The 23,872-nt window shown below is 52.4% G+C and overlaps 1 protein-coding gene across 4 annotated transcripts in view; it reads right to left on the reverse strand.

Moving 5' to 3' along the window:
* The window catches only part of AGO2 (argonaute RISC catalytic component 2), a 107,890-nt gene that overhangs the window by 22,397 nt on the left and 61,621 nt on the right, over positions 1-23,872 (reverse strand). For all 4 annotated transcript variants that reach the window (XM_073999557.1, XM_045399295.3, XM_045399294.3 and 1 more), the window contains 8 exons: positions 18,614-18,734; positions 7,703-7,884; positions 5,611-5,747; positions 4,748-4,882; positions 3,826-3,913; positions 3,039-3,186; positions 2,111-2,230; positions 1,840-1,962 (listed from right to left, as the gene is read on the reverse strand). In XM_073999557.1, coding sequence (XP_073855658.1) covers positions 1,840-1,962; positions 2,111-2,230; positions 3,039-3,186; positions 3,826-3,913; positions 4,748-4,882; positions 5,611-5,747; positions 7,703-7,884; positions 18,614-18,718 — 1,038 coding nt within the window. In that variant the 5' untranslated portion in view covers positions 18,719-18,734. The remainder of the gene's footprint in view (positions 1-1,839; positions 1,963-2,110; positions 2,231-3,038; positions 3,187-3,825; positions 3,914-4,747; positions 4,883-5,610; positions 5,748-7,702; positions 7,885-18,613; positions 18,735-23,872) is intronic.

The raw sequence follows: 23,872 nt of genomic DNA on the forward strand, positions 1-23,872 counted from the left end.
GATTTTTGCAAGGTTGGCTTACACAAGTGCTTCTGTTTTTCAGACAACCACTGCCCTTGCCCTTGCTAAGAGGGCTTCCAAGAAGCCAGCAGGGCTGTGAAGCGGCGCTGGGTTCAAAAGCCCCGTCCCCCCACGGGGGCAGGCACTCCTCTGCTCTCCCTGGGGTCTCCTCCCCAACTCATGAAGCGGAATCATGCGCTCTTCCTCCTGGGCTTGGGCTGTGTTTATACAGCACCTGGGGCCTGGGGGGACAAGCAAGCCAGGGAGGGCTGAAGGGCCTCGCTCAGACTCCTTTCAGAGAGACAAGGAATGGCTGTGCCCACCACCAGGGACACAGACCCCTACACGATGGGGTCCCACGCAACAGCACCAGAGGACAAGACACGCACGCACAGCAACACAGAACGGCCAGCAGCCTCTCAGTGAGCTCTACGGAAATATTTAGCTAGAAAACAGCGAGGCACAGAAATACAGGTACTGCTATTATTTTCACAAAAAGGGGTGAATCATCCCTGGGTGATTTTACAAAGGAGAAAGAACACCAATTGCTTCCTGAGAGGACAACTGAGAACTGGGAAAAAAAGAGACTTTTTTCCTCTCATTCTTTTAAATCTTCTGAATTCTGAAACATTTAAAAAACAGAACTTTTTTGTTTAAAGTATTTTTTATGTTTTGAGACAAGTCTTGCTCTGTCACCCAGGCTGGAGCGCAGCAGTGTGATCTCAGCTCACTGCAACCTCCACCTCCTGGGTTCAAGTGATTCTCCTGCCTCATCCTCCTGAGTAGCCGGGATTACAGGCACGCACCACCACTCCAGGCTAATTTTTGTATTTTTAGTAGAGACAGGGTTTCTGGTCTCAAACTCCTGATCTCAAGTGATCCACCCGCCTCAGCCTCCCAAAGTGCTGGGATTACAGATGCCAACCACTCACTGCGCCCAGCCCAGAACCTATATTTTGAAATAAGACAGGAAAAAACAAACAAAAAACAAACCAAAACCTCGTTCCAGGTCCTGAGGATGAGGGTAAAATTCCGTTAGGTAGAAACTAGGGTGTAAAAGGTTAGGCAGACCCTTACACAGATGCCAGGTGCTTAAGAAAGTCAGTAACCTCTGACACTAAGGCCCTGCAGAGCCCTGGTGTCCCTCCCAGCGTGGTCACCTCTGGACCCTCCCACCAGACGTGGTGTGCTTGCACCCGAGGGTCTGCCCAGGAGGAAATGAGAGGAGACGTCGGAGGGCTCAGTGCTCAGGACACCTTTGGTTCCACACTGATGAAAAGGAGAAGTTAAGGGCTGGCCACAGTGGCTCACGCCTGTATTCCCAGCTCCTTGGGAGGCTGAGGAGAGAGATTTGTTTGAGCCTGGGAGTTAGAGGCTGCAGGGACCTATGGTCATGCCACTGCCTTCTAGCTCGGGTGACAGAGCAAGTCCCTGCCTCAAAACAAACAAAACTAGAATTTAATTAGCAAGGACAAAAAACTGTTACCAAACACCCTCATAGCAAAAGTTATAGAATACAAAAGCAGTACAGGCTTCTGGGAAATAATTTGACCCTCGGTGAGCATCCGTCACGCAAAGAATGGCACTCTCTAAACTTTCATGGGATAATAAAAATTATCTTCTGAAAACATTAAGGGTAATTCTGAAAAACTTTAAAAAGGCCCAAGGAAAGTCATTCCTTTATGAAGTCTCACGCCTTTTACAGGCTCAGCCCAGGGTAGAAAGGATTCTCCTGCACGGAACACAGTCTACACTGCGGCCAATGGCTCAGAACCTGAGAGGGTTTGCGGGGCAGAGACATGCCCCGCAGCCACACGGTCCCCGCTGCCCCGCACGTACCCTGCCCCCGTAGAGGATGGAGGGCGGCTGCAGCACCCGCCCAGTCACGTCCGTCATCTCATCTTTGACCATGATTCCAAATTCACGGACGTATGGATCTGTGTTGAAACTTGCGCTTCGCATCTGGCAAAGGGGAAGAAGAAAATGCACGGAGTGGGTGGGGGCCTCCCATCTCTCCAGCAGCTGCATCCGTTCCAAGCATCAGAGGTTTCTGTGCCAGGGCAACCGGACTGGACTCCACAGGGCGGCCCTGCCCGGGACTGACGCTCACCAATTTGCTGATCTCTTCTTGCCGATCGGGTGCCGACCTAGCAGTCGCTCTGATCATGGTTGAGGTCTGATTGTCCGTTAATTTTTTAATACATCTTTGTCCTGCCACTATGTTACAGACCTGCGAAGAGGACATAGAGACAGGTCATCAGTGCCGCACTGGTGTGACCAGGGGAGTGGGCAGGGGACTCAGGGGCTGGTGGCCTGTCTCTGCTTGGGACTGTCTCTTTCTCATCCCTGGGCTATGAAGCGCCATGCAGGTGTCTGCTGTGGGGGCTGCTCCACGGCCTTCCACTTCACAACAGAAATCCCTGCTAAGTAAACCCCACGTCGCGCGAACACACAGATCCCACGGCCTCTGTGCCCAGCCCACCCGGTCAACGGGGCTGTGTCCTGACACCAGCACTTCTGGGCTTTCTCCAGTCTTCGGTGGCTGCGGGCATGAAAGCGGCTGCAGGTGTGAAAGACGTCTACCTATGGGACAAGGCACTGGAGCTGCCCAGCCCTACTGAACGACAGCAAAGTGCCAGAATCTAAACACCAAGGGAAGAGTTACAGCACATGGCTCAGGGTCGGAATTTGACCCTTTCCCAAGGCAAGGATTTTTTTCAAAGAGTCGTGATGTTAGAGGAGAGTGAATGACGCAAGCGTGCAGTGACAGAACACCTGCCTCCGGCTGCGGGGCCCGCTGGGCGCGTTACACACAATCTCAGTCAAGGCTCACGCCAATCCCACAAGAGAGCTGCGGACCCCATTTTACTGAAGGCAAAAACCGAGGTGCAACAAAGCCCATTAACCCACCCGAGTTCCTGCAGCAGCAGCGCCATTTGTACCTGACTGGGGCCTCGGCAGTTTCTGGAAGCTGCATGCTCCAGCCCGGAACGCTGCCCTCCCAAGCCCCCAGAGACCACAGGGAGAGGGTGACTTGCCTCCAGGGGAAGGTAGGTGTGTTTCTGCTCCTGTCCGACTTGTAAACATGGGAGGTGGGGGTAGCGCAGAACCAACTTGTGCCTGTCCTTGAAGTACTGGGCCACCGTGCACTCCACCGTCTGCCCGCTCTCCTGCTGCAGCGGGAATCTGAGGAGCAAAAGGGGTGTTCAGGCCGAGGTCATCCCGGGGTCCCTTCCCTCACGCTGCTTTTCATTTGGTTTTTCTTTTTAGGGTGACGTGTGAGGAGCAAACATTCAGAGCACTTCTGGGAGTGAAAACCACGTCACGTGCTTTGGGTTATCTGGAATGTTCCTGAGCCCCTAAATTCTCATTTTGTTTCTGGAGTTGGGAAACAAAAAAATACCTACAGGCGTCATTACTCATAAATTACCCACAATGTCACAGTGTGTGTACAGGAGTCAGGACGAATGGAGACGTCCAGAAAGGTCTGTGCGTCTTCCAGCAGACCGTGGCGACCCTGGAAGCCGTTTACATGCCGCGCGTTCCCAGTGCCCAGAAGGCCTGAAGCCCCCAGGACAGGACGAGGAAAGCAGGCCAGGCCGGTTTGGCAGCCAGGGCCTCTGCACGGTGACGGCAGGAGACGCCTCACAAACTTAGGTGAAGTTTGGAATCTACTGAGCCATGTAAGGGACAATTTTAGGATTGAAAAACAGCACGAAATGGTCCTTTCCGGAGAATGGGCATAGAATCGTGGCTCCAGAGTGTGCCCATCGGGGTGACCTTGGGGGCCCCAGCCAAGAGAGTCTGAAAGGAAGGGCGTGTTACGTTTGGTGACTGGCGGGCCGCCGGGTCACATTGCAGACGCGGTACTTCCTCTTCATCTGCCCACAGTGCGTTATCTCCACCTTTAGACCTGGGGACACGGAACACAGGCATCAGCATCTGGGCTGTCCTGACCTGAGTGCAAGCGCCACTTCCCGAGAATCAGTTTTCATAGGAATGTGGCTGCGGACTCAAGTTAAGGGGGCTCCAGAGGGCTGCAGGGCTCCCCTAGGGAGGCTGACCCACAGGTCACCCCCAGGCCACCCCAGCTGGGTCCATCTCACCTACAAGAATACCCCATGGTGGGGGGGAGGCTCAGCTTAAAGCATCGGGTGTCCACCCTCGTGCTATTCTGTGCCCCCCGTGGGTCATTGTGGTAACACGGGGTACTGCGGATGGCCCTGCAAATGGCCTTCCAAAAGGACGGGTTCAGTAGGCAGGGTTTGTGGAGCCAGGGGCAGGCACCCACTCTGTTGCTGATGGGTAGAAGGACCCCAGACAAGTCCCAGACCCCCCAGTCTGAGTTTCTGGGAGTAGAAAGCAGGCTGACCGGCTACAGATGCCTGCCGGGCTGTGTAAAGTTAAATGAAAACAAAAGAAAATGCATCCTAGGTTCCAGCGTTATGAAATGCTGATCACAGCCGCGCTGCTGCTTCTAGTCCTGATATCATGACTCAGACGTGACTGACTCCCCAAACTCAACCTCACCCCCACCCCACGGGGTTGTATTTATTTAGGAAACGCCCACTCCTGCTCGGGGAAATGGGTCTAATTCATTTCCGTGCTACTTCATCTGATGGCTAAATTCCGCCACCCCCATCTCCCTAAACGCACATAAGAACCAGAACCGCAAAATGCGGTCCTGGAGGCAGACCGGGAAGGGGCCTCCCAGCCCTTAGCCAGGTGTGCTCGGACAGTTCATTACCTTTAATTTCTTTGGTAAACTTTACCCTTTGGGAATCTGTCAGAGGTTTTTGTTGTTCTTCAATACTTTTAAAATCCAAAACTTCACAAACAAACTCGATTACTGGCTGTGCCTTGTAAAATGCTGTTGCCGACACTGTAGGCGAGAAAAGACAGAGGCAAAGGCCTAAGCATGACTGCGGGGCTGCTGGACAGGCCCATAGTCCTGGAGGGGCCTCACAGGCCAGGCCAGCCATGGTGGGGACACCCGGCCGGGGTTCTCACTCCCTACCAAGGCCAGCCTCGGGCCTAGAGACGGGCAGGCCAGCAGTGACAAGCTCAGGCCCGAGCTGCTGACCCTCCCTCTGGTCAGGGCGACACCCTCTGAGAAAGAAGCCAGTGTGGTAGGATTTTCTGGGGACCTTCTGGTGGAGATATTTCTGAAATTCACCATTCCCTTTTATGTAATTCTTTTTCAATAAATGTATAACTGAGCAAGATCGAATTCTCATTCCTTTCTAGAGCTTTTCATAATAATAAACTCCCAAATGAGAAGACCGATCCTTTTCGCTGGACTTCACGCTCGTCTTTTTCACAGAGAGGGCAGCAGATGTCCTGCACGGAACAGCGGGATCCTCAGGCCCGCCTCAGCCCCTGACCACAGCCTCTGAGGGCGCGACCTCCTGGCGGCTCCACACTGGCCTGAGAGCCACTGCCCTAACCCACCCAGCACTGCAGGTGAGACCAGCCAGGTGTCACCCAGCAGCGCCGGCTCTGACAGAGGCCATGTGTGGAGCTGGCCACAAGCCACCCCGCCACCGGGGTCCTGACCCCCAGCCCATGCCCAGCCCTGCCCTGCAGTGAAGATCCCAGGGCACTGCTTACCATCAATGTTCAGCATCATTTTCCAGAGAGAAGGCCGGACAGACTGATGGAAGCCAAACCACACTTCTCGGCCCCCGCCAAGAGGGTTGGAGCAGCCCTCAGACGCAGTGAAGAAGGAGCGGCCCACGGGGGTGTACCTGGAACCAAGAGACCCCACCCCACCACCTGTCAGATGCGTCTTCCAGAAGGAACAGTGGCCTCTGGGTGGGCTTTGTCTGTGCCCACCACACCCTCATCAGAGCTCCATTTCCCCTCCTTTTAAATCCATGTTTACTACGCGGCACTCCAGCCTGTGTACATGGCCTGCTGTGCGGGACGCTGTAACGGCAGCAGGCTGGGGGACCTGTGGCCTCACTGGGGAATGGTGAAAGATGTTTAAACGCACCGCACAGGTGGAGCACAAACCCCCAGCACCTGGTGTGTTTCTGGTCCAGGCTCCCTGTCCTGGCTTCGTCTCGCCTTACTGTCCTCACTGTCTACTCTTCACTTCACCGGGCCGGTGTCCCCAAGCGCAGGTGGAAGTGGGCACCTGCCAGGTGCCAGCCGCAGCCAGGCCCAGCCTCAGCCGTGGGGAGATGTGCCGCTTCTGGCCGTGTGGCTGTCCACACATGACCCAGCATCTGCCAGGTCCTTTAGCCGCGGGCTCCCCAGGCAGGCTCCGAGCCCCGAGCTGCCTGCTGTGGGCTCCCCCGCAGGAGGTGGAAGGGCCAGCATGAGGGCTTCACAACCTCTTCCGGGCCTGGGAGGGATGCTGTGCTGGCCGGACTGGAGCCACTCGACTGAAGCAGACACATTCTCCAGCACAGCAGCCTCGCCTGCTGCACGGGCACCGAGGGGTCTGGTGGCCCGGGAGGCGCCGTCACTAATGATGCTGAAGGGAAGAAATGCGGTGGGCCTCGGCACTCCCTACCTGTGGGCTGCGCTGACCCAACCACCCCCATGGCCCCTTCACTCTCCACCTGAGACGCGCTAATAATCCTGCCTCGGCTGCTCTTCTTATCCCAAAATGAAAACGGCAGTTTCCGCCCTGATTATAAAGTGAATGGAAGTAATCCAAAGGAATTCAGAAAAGAATCACAGTCATTTCTGCAACTCCATATGAAAAAGTAGATGCCATTTTGGCAACCATCCTTCTAGACTGTTTCTCCACATACCTACGGCCTTCCTCTACCGATAGTTCAAAGCAGAGACAGATTACACGTGGGGGAAGGTGCGTTCCTGCTGGGAGCGACAGCCTGTCCTGTATTTGGTCACCTCCTCCCATGCCTGAAGACTGAGAACACCATGGTCCCCTAAAAATCTTACACATGACCTCGAAGCACCTTCTCTTCCATGAGGGAAGCCCCAACGCTCTCCTGGACTCTTAAAGCTTTGGTCAGTCCTGGGGTGTGTGAGTGTGGGGCTTTGTTTCGGTGTAGGCTTTGGTTCGAAAGAGACGAAACTTGAAAACTCAAATTGTTCCCAGGCACCAGTGTGAGGGCAGGTGTTCCGGGGCGGGAAACTGAGGGGTGACGTGCTGAGCTGGCCTTGCTCCTCCAACAGCGGGGGACTCAGGAAATTAGCGCAACCCTCTGCCCAGCAACCGGGCCGACTGTGAGCCCTCACACTGTCCCTACATCCTCTCCCAGCAATCGCAAGCGTGGCAATTTGTGGTAAAAGAATAATCCTGAGAATAAAGACGTCCCCAACAATCACAAAAAGCAGCGGTGACGGTCCCCAGAGCTGCGGACACGCGTGCAGCACGAAACTGGGAACAGCATGACTTTCCTATCACGAGTCCCAAGTGCAAGGGCCAGAGAGGAGCAGAAAAGTGCTGGGGGCAGAGGGCTGCGCGGAACACGAAGGCACCAATGTGCGCACAAACAGGGAGGCCACACTTTCGGGCCAGGCCGAGAATGCTGGTGACTTATGTTTATATTAACACTGTTTCCACCTTAGCACCATTTGTGTTATCTTCATCACAGAAAACCTACGTGACCATTCCCACCCTGGTTCCGAGAATGAGCCGTTCCTCGGACAGATTTCACCCTGCAGGGGACCCTCGGAGCCGCAGCGGATTTCCCCCACCCTTGGTCCCGTGTGGCGCCCTCACCTCATGGACGGCAAGTGCCTCATGACCACGTCCAGGGCCTGGATCGTCTCAAAAGGGACGCTGGGCAGCCGCCCTGAAAGTGCATCGTGTAACGCCTGCAAGCTCACGCAGGACACCCACTTGATGGACACCTTGAAGATGCGATCCTTGCCTTCTCCCGGCAGCGTGACCTCCAGCTCCACCTGCGAGGATCCAAGGCACACAAGGTTACTCCCTCCTGCGAAGCCCCAGGGAGGACGCAGCCCAGCAGTGGCTGGCTTCCAGACGTCTACTCCTGGGTGAGGAAGTCCCTGCCCAGGCCTCTAGCCAACCACCGGCCACATGTGACTACGGAGCACTTGAAATATGACCAAGGAACTGAATTTTAAACTACTCACTTATGTACAGAGTCACGTGTGGCCGTGGCCAGCGTACTGACAGTGGTCGAAAACGTATCCTCTTGTTTCACCCTCAAACAATGAACTCACTACCTCCTCCCCAGTCTCTGAATGGCCCCTTCCCTCACCCACAAGTTGCACCTAACGCCAGATCATGCTGCTGTCACCTGCAAACCCCACTCCGCTACTCACAGCCTGCAGTTAAATCGCGATCTGGGCCTCATACCTCCAAATACGTGGACATACACAAGCCCACTCAGGTGACGCGTGAAGCAACTTCGCTATTTGCTAATAATGCTTCCCAGTGTCTCAGGAACACCGACGTGACAGGTTACGGATGTTATATACTTTATCCTCACATGCCCAGTGACCCCAGCAAGGGAAAATTCATTCGCCACTTTTGTTGAGGCAGGGTCTCACTGTGGCCCCAGCTGGAGTGCAGTGGCGCAATATTGGCTCACTTCAACCTTGACCTCTTAGGCTCAAGGGATCCTCCCACCTCGGCTTTCCAAGTAGCTGGGACTACAGACGCACACCACCAAGCTCGGCTAATTTTTTAGTTTTTTTTTTTTTTTTTGAGACGGAGTCTCACTCTGTCGCCCAGGCTGGAGTGCAGTGGCCGGATTTCAGCTCACTGCAAGCTTCGCCTCCTGGGTTTACGTCATTCTCCTGCCTCAGCCTCCCGAGTAGCTGGAACTACAGGCGCCCACCACCTCACCCAGCTAGTTTTTTGTATTTTTTTTTTTTAGTAGAGACGGGGTTTCACCGTGTTAGCCAGGATGGTCTTGATCTCCTGACCTCGTGATCCACCCGTCTTGGCCTCCCAAAGTGCTGGGATTACAGGCTTGAGCCACCACGCCTGGCCAATTTTTTAGTTTTTTATTTTGTAGAGATGGAGTTTCACCATGTTGCCTGTGCTGGTCTCGAACTCCTGGGCTCAAGGGATCCTCCCACCTTGGCCTCCCAAAGTGCTGGGAGTACGAGCGTGAGCCACTGTGCCTGGCCGACTCACCACTTTTCATACATGAAAACGCAGAAAACCAGACTTAAAAAAATAGCCCAAGGCCACAAAGCCACGAAAGGGCAGAGATGGAATTTGGACCCCGAAGGCCTTCCCACTCCATGTGTGACGCCAGGGCCCCAGGTATTCAGCACCAGCCTCTCCTACCCTGCCCAGGGCCCGCTGCCTCTGCTCCACTCACCTGAGGTGCCCTCCCTGATTCAGGACCACAAACCCTGCTTGCCGGCATGCCCCAGCCCAGTGTTGTTTGGTGGCACCAGGCACATTCGCTTGCTCGCCCACTGCCCACCATACCCATGCCCGGCTCCCATCTGCTCACACTTGTCGCTCAGGGCCTGGCTTCTTGCCACACCTTGTTTGAACCTCACAGAGCAACAACCAGACTCTGCAGATGTCACCTGCCCACCTGGGTCCCAGGTACACACCCTTTCCACCTGGGCCTGGGCTGGCTCTGGCAGATGCCCACCAGCACTCAGAGCACTGTCGTGCCCGACGGCCCCAAACTGGCCGTGCCCCGAGGACCATCTGCAAAAGATGAGGGTGAGGAAAAACGAGCAAATCCTTCCAGCTGGATGGACTTCAAACATCGAATAGCAAGAAAAGCAGCAAGCCACAGAAGGGCACCGCAGCACGATTCCTTCCGGAAGTCAGAGTCACACGCACAGGCGATACAGCACAGCTGAGGAAACCAACAGAGGGAAGGGCCAGCTTCACTCAAGTCATCAGGACAGCAGAGCAGGTGGCAGGGGGTGAGGATGCAATCAAGGCTCGGCCCATGGGGGATTTCAGGGTGGGAGGAGGGAACAGCTGGGCCTGGGTGGGGGTACAGGATGTGGTTTAATACCACTCTTTAAATGTATGTACATAGCTAGCCCTTGAAAAACATGGGTTGGAACTACGCAAGTGGAGTTATATATGGATTTCCTTCAGCCTCTGCTACCCGAGACAGCGAGACCAAGCTCCTCCTTCCTCTCCTTGGCTTGAAGACAGAGGGGATCCTTTATAATAATCCACTTCCACTTAATGGAGAGTAAGTATCTTTTCTTTACCTTATGATTTCTTAAGTAACTTTTCTCCAGCTTAAGAATGTAAGAATAAACTATATAGGGCCAGGCACAGTGGCTCATGCCTGTAATCCCAGCACTCTGGGAAGCTGAGGCAGGTGGATCACCTAAAGTCAGGAGTTCAAGACCAGCCTGGCCAATGTGGCAAAACCCCATCTCTACCAAAAATACAGAAACTAGCTGTAACCATATCATACATTGTGGAATAATATGCAGCCATAAAAAGGAACAAGATCAGCCAGGTGTGGTGGCTCATACCTGTAATCCCAGCACTTTGGGAGGCTAAGGCAGGCGGATCACGACTTCAGGAGTTTGAGACCACCCCAGCCCACAGTGAAACCCTGTCTCTACTAAAAATACAAAAAAATTAGCCGGACCTGGTGGCATGGGCCTGTAATCCCAGCTACTCGGGAGGCCAGGGCAGGAGAATCACCCGGGAGGCGGAGGTTGCAGTGAGCCAAGATGACACCATACTCCAGCCTGGGTGACGAGAGTGAAACTCTATCTCAAAAAAAACCCAACAAAACAAAACAAATACAAAAATTAGCCAGGTGCAGTGGTGGGTGCCTGTAATCCCAGCTACCTGGGAGGCTGAGGCAGGAGAAACATTTGAACCCAGGAGGTGAAGGTTGCAGTGAGCAGAGAAAGCACCACTGCACTCCAGCCCTGGGCAACAGAGTGGAAAAAAAAAAAAAAAAGAAAGAAAGAAGAATAAACTATATAATACATATGACATATTAATTTACAGTTCATGTTATTGGTAAGGCTTCTGGCCAACAATAGGCTATTAGTAGTAGTTTAAGTTTTGGGGGAGTCAACAGTTATACACAGCTAGGTGCAGTGGTTCACGCCTATAATCCCAGCTCTTTGGGTGGTTGAGGTGGGAGGACAGTTTGAACCCATGAGTTGGAGACCAGCCTGGGCAATATAGGGAGACCCCATCTCTGTGCTCCCAGCTACTCAGGAGGCTGAGATAGGAGGATCGCTTGAGCCAGGGAAGTCAAGGCTATAGTGAGCTGTGATTGTGCCACGGTACTCCAGCCTGGGCAACAGAGAAATTGTTTCCAAAAAAAAAAAAAGGTTATGAATGAACTTTTGATTGCATGGGGGATCAGTGCCTGATATGTTTGGCTATGTCCCCACCCAAATCTCAACTTGAATTGTATCTCCTAGAATTCCCACATGTTGTGGGAGGGACCCAGGGAGGTAACTAAATCATGGGGACTGGTCTTTCCCGTGCTATTCTCGTGACAGTGATCCAATTGGTTTATCAGGGGTTTCTGCTTTTGCTTCTTCCTCATTCTCTTTGGCCGCCGTCATGTAAGAAGTGCCTTTTGCCCTCCGCAATGACTGCAAGGCTTCCCTAGTCACATGGAACTGTAAGTCCAACTAAACCTCTTTCTTTTGTAAATTGCCCAGTCTTGGGTATGTCTTTATCAGAAGCATGAAAGCAGACTAATAAAGCACCACTAACCTTTTTTGTTGTTCAAAGGTCAATTGTATATATATTTCTTTTTCATTAGTGGTACTTCATAATAAAATTCTAAATAAATCATACACAAGTAACAGTAACTGAAAATGCACATTTGACGTAACATGGCAACATGGCAGGCACTCCTGCACTCACTGGTTCCCCCCTTTACTTTCTTTCTTTTTTTTTTTTTGAGAAGGAGTCTTGCTCTGTCAGTTAAAGAAACAGCTCTGGAGGGGCTGACTCAGCCTCTTTGGGCTATGAGGGGCAAGTGCCCCCGTCAAACTGTCTGACTTCCGAAAGGGAGACAGAGTCTCTATGGGCCCAGGAACAGGGGCTTGGCTGGGCATGCGGGGGACGATTCCAGTTCGGACTGGCAGCTACCTGGTCCCAACAGGAGTGGCCGGTCACTGAGAAGGGAGTGCCATTCCCCTTGGCCAGAAACAGCACACCCAGGTCACAGTGTGCAGGTGGAGTAAGCTTGGGAGTAGGAGAGTGCGTGCATTTCCATCTCACACACGCCCCGGCCAGGAGGTACTTTAGGCCTGAGCACATCTGCGGCAACAGCACTCAGCATCCAGCCTACAGTGCCGTGCCCTGGCACGAATCGGACGCCTGTCAACGCCACCCTTCAAAAACCTCTGTAGTCAAAACTGAGGGGCAATTCCAAGGGGTCTATTTTCTCACAGCAAAATACACTCTAATTTGTAAATGTATTATGGTCTAGCCTCCGCTTGGCCCACAGAGAAAGGACACCAGAGTCACCCCAGGCTCTGTAACTGTCTGCCCATCCTGTGTCCATGGTGGCTGGCTGGTGCTCACATGCAGCAGCTTAGGGCCGCGTGGAGATTTTACGACGGCCGTCATGCCATGAGGGCAGGAGGCACGCGGCTCTCTGAGGGACAGGCCCCGTGTGCGTCTGGGCTGCCAGCAGCAGGTGGTCCACACCTGAGACATTGCTGCCTCTCAACAGCCCAAAGCACTCGGTCCCAATGACACGACATCTGAAGGTCACTCCCAGCATGGCTGCCTCGGGCAGGTGGCTCCGTTGGCCTCCTGCACACAAGGGCACAAGTAGGTGGCCCCACCCACCTCACAGGGCACTGTCGTCAGTTGTGTTGCAGTGCTGCCATCTGGGAGTGGCCCAACTGCCATTTTCTGAACATGGATAATAGAAAATGTCAGCCTAGGACTCCGATCCAGGGCCTGGAGCATGGGGAGGCAGCTGTGACATCCAATCTCCCCAGACAAGCCAAACCCACAAGCTGGCCTCCCTGTCCAGAAATCCTCAGGGTGAGAGAAGTAGGGCTGTCATGGGGTCATTCCCATTTCGGTGTCATCACACAACTCAACAACAAAGGGAAAACAGCACTCTAAAGAATGCAAAGAGGCCGGCCCGGGGCTCACGCCTGTAATCCCAATACTGTGGGAAGCCAAGGCGGGCTGGATCGCTTGAGCTCAGGAGTTGCAGACCTGCCTGGGCAAAGTGGCAAAACTCTGTCCCTACAAAAAGAAAATTAGCCGGGCATGGTGGCACATGCCTGTAGTCCCAGCTACTCAGGAGGCTGAGGTGGGAGGCTCACTTGAGCCCGGGTGGTGGAGGTTACAGTGAGCTGACATTGTGCCACTGCACTCTAGCCTGGGTGACGGAGAGAGACCCTGTCTGGAAAAACAAAAGAGCACAAAGAAACTGTGTATGGAGCCAGGGAGAAGGCACAGAGGCACAGCTACCTTTCAAAAGGCTGTTCCTGCACTAAGCTTGGCTATGGCCCTGGCTGAGCCCATGGCCTCCCTGTCCACTGTCGCTGAGGAGGGGCAAGGGAGGCGCTGCAGGCGTGGCACGTCTGGCTGGCCACGAGGATCCCAACCTGGACGTGGCATCCCTGGGGCGGCAGGAAGAGCGACCACACCCACTACACCTGCTGAGCCCAGGCTGAGAGACAGCTGCCAGGCTGCGTACCACATTCCCCTCCCACAAGGGGCCGTGCAGCTCACGTCTTATTGAAATGTGCCAGGCGCTGAGGTCTAAATGCATGCTGTGACTCTGCAGGGCAGCAGCTCTCCAAAGGCAGATCACTGACCCCCAAAAGACCTCAGCACCAAAACCAGTCCCACCCATCATGTCTGCAAAGTGTAGTGGGAATTCAAGGTCACCTGGCAGATGACAGAGCAGGTACAGGGAGTGGCTGCTCAGCTAGTGCTCGACACCACTTCCTGACCACCTTGTACTGGGGTGGGCTCAAGTCAAGGCACCTGGCTCGTTCGAGGGGACCCTTGGCCCCAAGAGGTAGCAGGTCAGCCCCAAAGATGCTTGGGCCAGGCCCAGGCTAAGCAGGCTCCCCGCCGCACACTGCTCAAGCGGAGCCCCCCATGGCTTCCTAGGCCTCTCCTCGCCCCCTGCCTTCTCTACCCGAGCCTTCAAGTGCAGAAGCTTCACTGCTTCAGGAGCCCTTGGTCTCCCTTGCTGCCAGACACTCCCATCCCAGGTCAGCAGGCAACAGCCAGGCACACCTGTGGCCATAGCATGGCTGAGCTGGGCACAGAGGTGGACAGGCAGGAGTGCCAAACTACCATCTCCTTCAACAGAGAACTCTGTGCATGGCTGTCTTCTCCCAAGGTACGCTGCTTCCAGGCAGGGTCTACTATTGATCTGAGCTGTGGGTCCGCCCTAACTTCCTTCTGGGAAGGAGACACCTGTGCTGTCCACCACCACTCCCAGACCGTGTCAACCCAGACATTGAATTTGATCCTTCAGGGAGATGTGGGAATACATTCTCAGGTTCACCTTCCACCAGCCGAATCCCTTCCAGGCCAATGCCACCTGCCTTTTGTTATTTAGGGAGTTTATAGTTGTCTCCGTATGTTCCTAAACGGTGCTCCTTCTGGCCACCTTTCTAAATTTTCTACTCAACTGAGCAAAGAAGCTCCAGGGAGCTGCAGACCTTCCATGGGCCCCGACAAGGGGAGTTACGGGGCTGGACCCAGAGTCAAGAACAGATGACACAAATCATGCCTTCAAAAAAGGACCCAGGAGTTCAACCCCAAATGCTGATCAACTTGTATAGTTTCCTGTGTCTCCATCTCCAGTTCTGGGAGGTGAGGGAGTGCGGCTGGGCGGTCCCAGCGTCTCCCGGGCCTGGGAGAACTCTTTCCACACAGGGGCTGGGATGAAGGCAGGCAGGCTAACATTGCAGTAGGAGATTTAGGAGCTTCGTGTGTAAGGGCGATGTGACACGGGCCCTCTGCGCAGAGGCCTGGGCCAGAGCTGCCAGAGTCTCCACGAGCCTCCAGGGTAATGGAGCACCAGAACGATTCCGCTCTTACCACAAGTGCGGCACGAAAAAGTACTTCACAGAAAAAAGAGAAAACCCAAAGATGACATTGGGACATGATGCAAGAGGATGGGCATGGGGACAGCTCCTTACGCAGGCTCTCAGACAGAAGGGGTTAATTTCTGCACCCCGCAGAGATCCTATAGAACCCCCAAACCAGTAGGAGAAGCGTGGTCTGCACCCAGAGAACCCCCACGCTAACGAACACAGTGGCTTCGAGTAGGTTCTCTATGCCCTCTGGGACCTGAGCTTTTCTTTTTTCCTTTTTTTTTTGAGATGGAGTTTCGCTCTTGTTGCCCAAGGCTGGAGTGCAGTGGTGCGATCTCAGCTCACTGCAACCTCCGCCTCCCGGGTTCGAGCGATTCTCATGCTTCAGCCTTCGGAGCAGCTGCAATTACAGTTCTGCTCCACCACACCCGGCTAATTTTGTATTTTTAGTAGAGACGGGGTTTCACCATATTAGTCAGGCTGGTCTTGAACTCCTGACCTCAGGTGATCCGCCCACCTTGACCTCCCAAAGTGCTGGGATTAAAGGTGTGAACCACCGCACCCAGCCAACCTGAGCTTTTCATCTGACAAAAGAACAAGGATGGTTGGGATGAAACTTAAGAGGGAGTGAACGCCTAGTGGGTGTAGGGTTGCACGTATGAGGACTCATGTGGGCACCCCAGAAAAGCACTCTGACCATCAGCAAGGCTGACAGACCAGGGCCAGAAATCTGCAGCTCTGCAATTTAAGCTTTGTTTACATTTTTATTTTTAGACAGTCTCACTCTGTCGCCCAGGCTGCAGTGCAGTGGCGTGATCTTGGCTCACTGCAACCTCTGCCTCCCGGGTTTGAGTGATTCTCATGCTTCAGCCTCCCAAGTAGCTGTGACTATAGGCGTGTGCCACCGTGCCTGGCCAATTTTTTTTTTTTTGTATTTTTAGTAGAGATGGGATTTAGTCACATTGGCCAGGCTGGTCTCATACTCTCGGCCTCCAGTGATTCACCTGCCTCGGCCTCCCAAAGTGCTGGGATTACAGGCATGAGCCACTGCACCTAGCCTTAAACAAAGAATTTTAAACCCTCGCTACTCAACGTGTGGCATGGGGCCAGCAGCACGGGCACCGGCTCGGGCTGGTGGGAGATGCACCATCTGGGGCTGCAGGGGACGGGCACGGGGCAGGGATGTACATGCTCACTGAACTCTCACAAAGCCCCTGGGAAGTAGTTTTTATTGCCATCTCTCTGTTTTACAGGTGAGGCAGTTGAGGCTTGGCCAGTTGAGGTGCCCCAGGTCCCACCACAGGAAGGGCGGAGCCAGGCCTCACACTCGTATCTAGTTTTACCCCAGAGTGTGTGCGCAGTTAATTTCCACAAAGACAGGTCTCGAATTTAAATATCAAATACCATATAGACTCCCCAAGCCCCTTTTCAGAAAAACTACCCTGATGCCTGCCCTGTGTGTAAATATAAATATGTACAGACAAAACTGTGCAGAAACTCCTCATGCTTGTCTTTCTTATAAAACTTAAGTAAAAACAAATGCAAATTAAGCACAGAACTTTAAAATGACTGCATTTCAACTCCACGGCACGCTGGTTGGCAAGGGGTGATCACGTTGAACTGATGGGCGTTTGGTCTAGGACTCACTCTCATTGAGAAACCCAACATTCATCACCCTGGGCTGGCGGTGACAGTGCACAGACCACCGTCCCGTTAGAGCCACAAGGTCACTTTCTGCAGAACCCCATATCGTAACTCGGCCTCTGCTCAGCCACAGCACATTCTCGCCTTGTCAGAGCGTGGCGACGTGGAGGGGCATCACTGGGCGTGGAGACTGCTGGGCCCTGCTGACCACCCAGAAAGGCTGAAAGGAGCTTATTCATTTCAAGATTATCATCAAAATGAAAAGCTGGCTCCTCTGGAGGCTGAGGTGGGAGGATCGCTTGAGCCTGAGAATTGAAGGCTACGGCGACCATGGCTGAACCATTGCTTTCCAGCCTGGACGACAGAGCAAGACCCTGCCTCAAAAGCAAAAGGAAGAAGACTGAACATCTGTAGAGAGAGCTGCTAGCAGGCCCCTTGCTCTCCCACTAAAATAGACATCCCTGGCAGCAATCTGAGACCCTTTGCACACCGAGCTGGCTTCCTTCTCAGGGACTCAGGGTTGCAAAAGCAAACTGTGCACGTTGTTCCCAGAGGGAATCAGCCTTTCATTCTCATAGTTGTTACATTCCTGGTTTCTGATGTGTTCGCTTCTTAAAGTATGTGTAAAGATTATTTTTTATTTTTTTGAGACTGAGTCTCACTCTGTTGCCCAGGCTGGAGTGCAGTGGTGCGATCTCAGCTCACTGCAACCTTCGCTTCCCAGGTTCAAGCAATTTTCCTGCCTCAGCCTCCAGAGTAGTTGGGATTATAGGCACCCGCCACTATGCCCAGTTAATTTTTATATTTTTAGTAGAGACGGGGTTTCGGCATGTTGGCCAGGCTGGTCTCGAACTCCTGACCTTGTGATCTGCCCACCTCGGCCTCCCAAAATGCTGGGGTTACAGGCGTGAGCCACCACGCCCGGCCTATAAAGACTATGTCTGAGCCGGGTTTCTGCTCTTCCTCTACTTACAAATAACATCCGTATCACTCTGGAGCAGCACACTTGTTGAAAGACACTCCCAAGAAGTGACACTTCTGGGCAGAAACTTTATTACTTTTTAAATAAAGCCATGATAAGGATAAAGGTAATAAAAGAAGGTGACATTTTAATATACCCACTCCTTCTGGGTTGACTAATCACCATCATTCTAATTTCAGATGAGTCACCGGCTAGAGCAGAATGTTAACTGGGCCTCACTGCCATGTCTCTCTCACAAACCCCTACATGAACGTGCTTTTCCATAGACCTTCCTGTGGAGATGGAGTCTCATTCTGTCACCCAGGACGGAATTCGCGGCGCACTGAGAGAGCTCACTTAGCCTCGAACTCCTGAGTTCAAGCCATCTTCCTGCTTGGCCTCTGCAGGTCTTTAGAATACTGGTGCTTACTCTAGGCTCTTGTCTGACGGCGGTTTGTGGCTTGTGTTTTGTGTACTTTGTACTGAAACTTTGGTGGTTTCAACAAGTTCTCCGTATCTGTGTCAGGACCTAGATAAGTTAAACCCCTATCACTGAAAGCCACAATACAAAGAAGGTAGTTTTTGGCCGGGCGCGGTGGCTCAAGCCTGTAATCCCAGCACTTTGAGAGGCCGAGACGGGCGGATCACGAGGTCAGGAGATCGAGACCATCCTGGCTAACATGGTGAAACCCCGTCTCTACTAAAAATACGAAAAACTAGCCGAGCAAGGTGGCGGGCGCCTGTAGTCCCAGCTACTCGGGAGGCTGAGGCAGGAGAATGGCATGAACCCGGGAGGCGGAGCTTGCAGTGAGCTGAGATCTGGCCACTGCACTTCAGCCTGGGAGACAGAGCAAGACTCCGTCTCAAAAAAAAAAAAAAAAAAAAATGAAGGTAGTTTTTATGGACCTCAGGACTAAGCGCATGGCAACGAGCTGCTCTCTCCTCCTCGGTGAAATGGTTTCGTGTATGAGAACAGGCATGACGGACTTTATAACACGTGTGAGCTTTACTTCACCGTACATTACTCCACCAAGGGCACCCGAGGGAGCTTACCTTGTCTCTCCCAATTGGAAGGGGCATGGCCGTGTACAGATTCTTCCTGCCGTCAAACACGGGCTTCCGATCCCCAAAGATCTGTGTTTTAAAGTGCTGGACCATGTGTTCCACGATTTCCCTGAAACAAAGACAAAAGTCGGGCAAAATGTCAATAAAATGAAGAAAATGGCATACAAGGATGATATTTTTCTGACGCTATTTTTTTTTTTTTTTTTGAGATGGAATCTTGCTCTTGTCACCCAGTCTGGAGTGCAATGGCGTGATCTCGGCTCACTGCAACCTCTGCCTCCCGGATTCAAGCAATTCTCCTGCCTTAACCTCATGAGTAGCTGGGATTAATGCCACTATGCCCGGCTAATTTTTTTTTTTTTTTGAGACGGAGTTTCGCTCTTGCTGCCCAGGCTGGAGTGCAGTGTCACGATCTCAGCTCACTGCAACCTCCACCTCCTGGGTTCAAGTGATTCTCCTGCCTCAGCCTCCCGAGTAGCTGTGATTACAGGTGCCCGCCACTATGCCCAGCTAATTTTTTGTATTTTTTTTTTAGTAGAGACGAGGTTTCATCATGTTGGCCAGGCTGGTCTCAAACTCCCGACCTCAAGTGATCCATCTGCCTCGGCCTCCCAAAGTGCTTGGATTACAGGCGTGAGCCACCGCGCCCGGCCCTCTGATGCTACTTTTAAAGCAATTTTGTAAGACCTGTGGCTCCTTTGGGCAACAGGACTTCCAACTTCTATACAGAAGCAAACCAGACCCATGAGGGGGTTTGTGCTCATGCACTGAGTGAAACACGGGAGAACCTGGTATGCGCTGGGCACTTTCCATGCCCCATACAGCAGATGGCAGACACTTCCAGAACCCCCGGAGCTCCCTGGAGGCACTGACGAGAAGAAGAACAGAGCTTGTGACATTTGTGTTCCACGGAGGTAGGGTCAGGCGCCATGCCCCCGCACGGCTCCCCACTATGCGCACAGACTGGCAGGTGTGGCTCGGCTTGTCTGCCGGCTTCACTGTGGCCACTAGGATTTGCTGTGTGACCCCAGTCAAGGGGATTGTGAGACTGGCTTGGCCTTCTGTGCTCCTCTGATCGCCAGAAGAACGAGTCCTGGGTGCTGCTGCCCCTCCAGTCCAGCCTGACCCAGGGGCCCAGCCAAACTTCAGCCCACTTGCAGAGCCACGGTATGAAACGGATGCTTGCTGCTGGGAGGGGCTGAGTTTTTGGTGTTGGGGGCTCAGGCATTCCAGTGGCAGAAGGCTGCTAGATGCAAGGAAGCTGCTCTGCAGTGCTCCATGACCCCCACCCTCCACCCCCCAACCCCTACTTCCCCACCGTGACAGACAGGCCTCCAGAAACACACTCTGCAAACCTCCTGCTGGCCTGAGCTCTGCTCCAAAGAGGTGCCAGCTGGGCATAGCATTCTCCTGGCATTTCAGGTGGTTGTTTTATTTTATTTTATTAGAGACAGGGTCTCACTCTATCTTACTAGAGTACAGTGGCGCGATTACTGCTCACTGCAGCCTTGACTTCCCGGGCAGAAGCAATCCTCCCATCCCAGCCTCCCAAGTAGCCGGAACTACAGGCAACAGGCCACTATGCCCAGCTAATGTTTAAATTTTTTTGTAGAGATGGGGCCTCCCTTATGTTGCTCAGGCTGGTCTCGAACTCCTGGGCTCAGGCAATCCTCCCACCTTTGCCTCCCAAAGTGCTGGGAGTACAGGCATGCGTCACTGTGCCCAGCTCAGAGGGGTTCTGAGGCATTTTAACTCAGCTCACTAAATGCCTACCCTCTCACACCATGCCTGATGAAGTGCAAATATGAAGACCTGGGGTCCCTGCCTGCCCACAGAGGCCCAAGTGAGGGAAGCGCAGAGGCCCATGGGGTGCTCAACATCTCGGGTTTTTTTACCAGGAAATGCCAGCTCAGGGGATGTGGTAAAGAGGGAGAGGCGAAGGTGGGGGCGGGGGAGTCGCTGAGAAACCTCCACAGGGAGGCAGGAACACAGCGCGGCTAGAACGGTCTTTCTCCTGGGCAGAGTCTCGGTCCTCTCTCAGGAAGCAAGAATCCGCCAACTCCTTCCATTCCTTTCCCAAAAGACGAGGCAAGCTGGCCCGGAGGGCTTTCCTTATTCAGAATGGCTTTGCTGGGTCCACCTCCAACATTCCCAGGAAGAGGGTCTCAAGGATCCAGCTAACCTGCCCTCAACACCTGCGGTCTGGGGAGTGCCCGTGGCAGATGCCCAGAGCCTCTCAGTGACATCTTTGAGGGCTCCACCAAGCTGCACCCGCCTCTGACAGTGCTGGGAGATCCAGCCTGGGCAGGGTATAGCCCCGAGGGCCATCAGCATGGCCCCGGCATCCATCCCTGCCATGCCCACCGGGCAGCCAGGGCACAATCTCACCTGGCACCTCCCTGACCTGCTCTGGGCTGCCCAAGACAAGGTGTGCCCTGCAGCTCTTGCGAGAGGACAGCTCATTCCTCCGCGCTCTCTCCAAACCATTACAAAGGGTCCGCAACCTTCGGAGGACCTCATCTCCCTGGCCAGGGTAGCACAGTCAACTTGAGGTGCAGATGGCTCCATTGGAGGGAAGGTGGGTTCTACTCACGTTCAAAGAACAAATCATTCTGGCCTAATTCAAACTTGACCTGAACACAGTAAGACGGCACACACCCTGACTCATTTTATGAGGTTAGCAAAACCTTTAGGTTGAAACTAGACAGGAAGAGTACTAAGAAATCACGGGCCAATCACTTATAAACAGAGGCAGGAACAAGCTGAATCTAGCAACATGTTCAAAAATACATCATCGTGTCAAAGTTCAGTTGATACCAGAAACAAAAGGTTGAATTTAACATTATAAAATTCATTAACATGAAACAGGTTATAAACCTAAAAGCTATAACTGAAAAATATCCAAGAAAGCATAAGAGAAAAATGTTCCTAAACCTTGGGATAGACAACAATTTCTAAGAAATGTGTTCTTAAAGAAAAAAATTCATAAACTAGGCTTCATTAAAATTAAAAACTTTTACCCATCTCTTAAAAAAAAAAAGAGAGAGAGAGAGAGACACCATTTTAAAAATGAAAAGACAAGGCCAGGCGCGGTGGCTCACGCCTGTAATCTCAGCACTTTGGGAGGCAGGTGGATCACTTCAGGTCAGGAGTTTGAGACCAGCCTGGCCAATATGGTGAAACCCCATCTCTACTAAAAATACAAAAAGTTAGCCAGGTGTAGTGATGGGTGCCTGTAATCCCAGTTACTTGGGAGACTGAGGCGGGAGAATCGTTTGAACCCAGGAGGCGGAGGTTGCAGTGAGCCAATATTGTGCTGCTGCACTCCAGCCTGGGCATGACAGAGTGAGACTCCATCTCAAAAACAAACAAAAACAAAAAGAGCAATCAACTAGGAGGAAATATTCCATAGTCACACAGACACACAACTAACAAAGAACTTGTAAGCATAATGTATTTAGGAAAATTCTTACAACTCAGTAAGACAGATAATCCAACTTAAATGAGCAAAAGATTTGACCAGACATGTGGCAGAAGAGGATACACAAATGGCGGATAAGCACATTAAAGGGTGTTCATCACTAGGCTTTAGGGAAGTGGAAATGAAGCTGCAGACATCCAGTGGAGAGGCTAAAATCGGAACGGGTATCAATACCAAGAGCTGGTGAAGGCGGAGGGAAAAGCTGTTTTCTACGAGGCTGATGCGACTACTTTGGGGAAAAAGTGTGGCAGTTTCTTACAAAGGTCCATGTCTATTTACCACCCTGTCCAGCAACATCTGACACAAGAAAAATGAAAAAACACATCCACGCAAACATTTGCATACAAATGTGTACACCAGCTCCAAACCTAAAAGAATTCAAATCAATGTCCATCAGCTGGTGAGTGGACAGACCCACACAATGCAGTACTTGAGTCACCACTGCATGCAACATGACGGGTGTCTTAGAAACACGCTTGGGGAACAGAGCCAGCCACCAGGAGGAACAGGTATACCATGATAATGATTCCATGTATAGGAAACTCTCTGACAGGCAAAAACAATCTATACTGACAGAAAGCAGGTCTGTGTTTGCCTTGGGGCAGGGGACGACAAGCTTAACTGCAATGGGGCAGGCGCTTTGGGGTTGTTAGCATGTCCTATTGATTGTGGCGGTTCTTACGGGAGTGTATACACTTTTTAAAGATCATAGGCCTATATAAAGGTATGTCTAGGAGATACTGTGGGTTCGGTTCCAGACCAGCACAATAAAGGAAATGTCACAAAAAAGCCAGTCACACAAAGATGTTGGTTTCCCAGTGCACAGGAAAGTTCTGTTTCCACTGTACTGCCATCTATTCAATGTGCAATAGCATCGTGTCTAAAAAGAAAAGTACATTCTTTGATTAAAAAATACTTTATTGCTAAAAATGCTGACACAGACATGAAGGGCACTGATAAGACTTGCTTGGCACAGGGCTGCCATGAACCTTCAATTTGTTAAACAACGACAACAAACAGTACCTGCAAAGGGCAATAAAGCAAAGCACAGGCTGGAGTGGTGGCTCATGCCTGTAATTCCAGCATTTTGGGAGGCTGAGGCGGGCGGATCATGAAGTCAGAAGTTCGAGACCAACCTGGCCAACATAGTGAAACCCCAACTCTACCAAAAATACAAAAACTTAGCCAGGCATGGTGGTGGGTGCCTGTAGTCCCAGCTACTTGGGAGGCTGAGGCGGGAGAATCGCTGGAACCCGGGAGGCGGAGGTTGCAGTGAGCCGAGATCATGCCATTCCACTCCAGCTCGGGCGACAGAGTGAGACTCCATACATACATACATACATACATACATACATACATACATACATAGCAAAGCACAATAAAATGAGGTGTGCCTATACTTAAAACAGGTACATTTTGTTGTACGTGAATTATATCTTGATAAAAGTTGGTATCTGTAAAAATCAATGTAACATATTAGAGAAAAATTATGACAATCGTAGCCAGGCGGAGTGGCTCACGCCTATAATCCCAGCACTTTGGGAGGCCAAGGTGGGTGGATTACTTGGGGTCAGGAGTTTAAGACCAGCCTGGCCAGCATGGTGAAACCCTGTCTCTACTAAAACCATAAAAAAAATTAGCTCGCCAGACACGGTGGCTCACGCCTATAATCCCAGCACTTTGGGAGGCTGAGGAGGGTGGATCACCTGAGGTCAGGAGTTTGAGACCAGCCTGGCCAACATGGTGGAACTCTGCCTCTACTAAAA

The sequence above is a fragment of the Macaca fascicularis genome, chromosome 8 (genome assembly GCF_037993035.2).
Source record: "Macaca fascicularis isolate 582-1 chromosome 8, T2T-MFA8v1.1".
Lineage (NCBI taxonomy): Eukaryota > Metazoa > Chordata > Mammalia > Primates > Cercopithecidae > Macaca > Macaca fascicularis.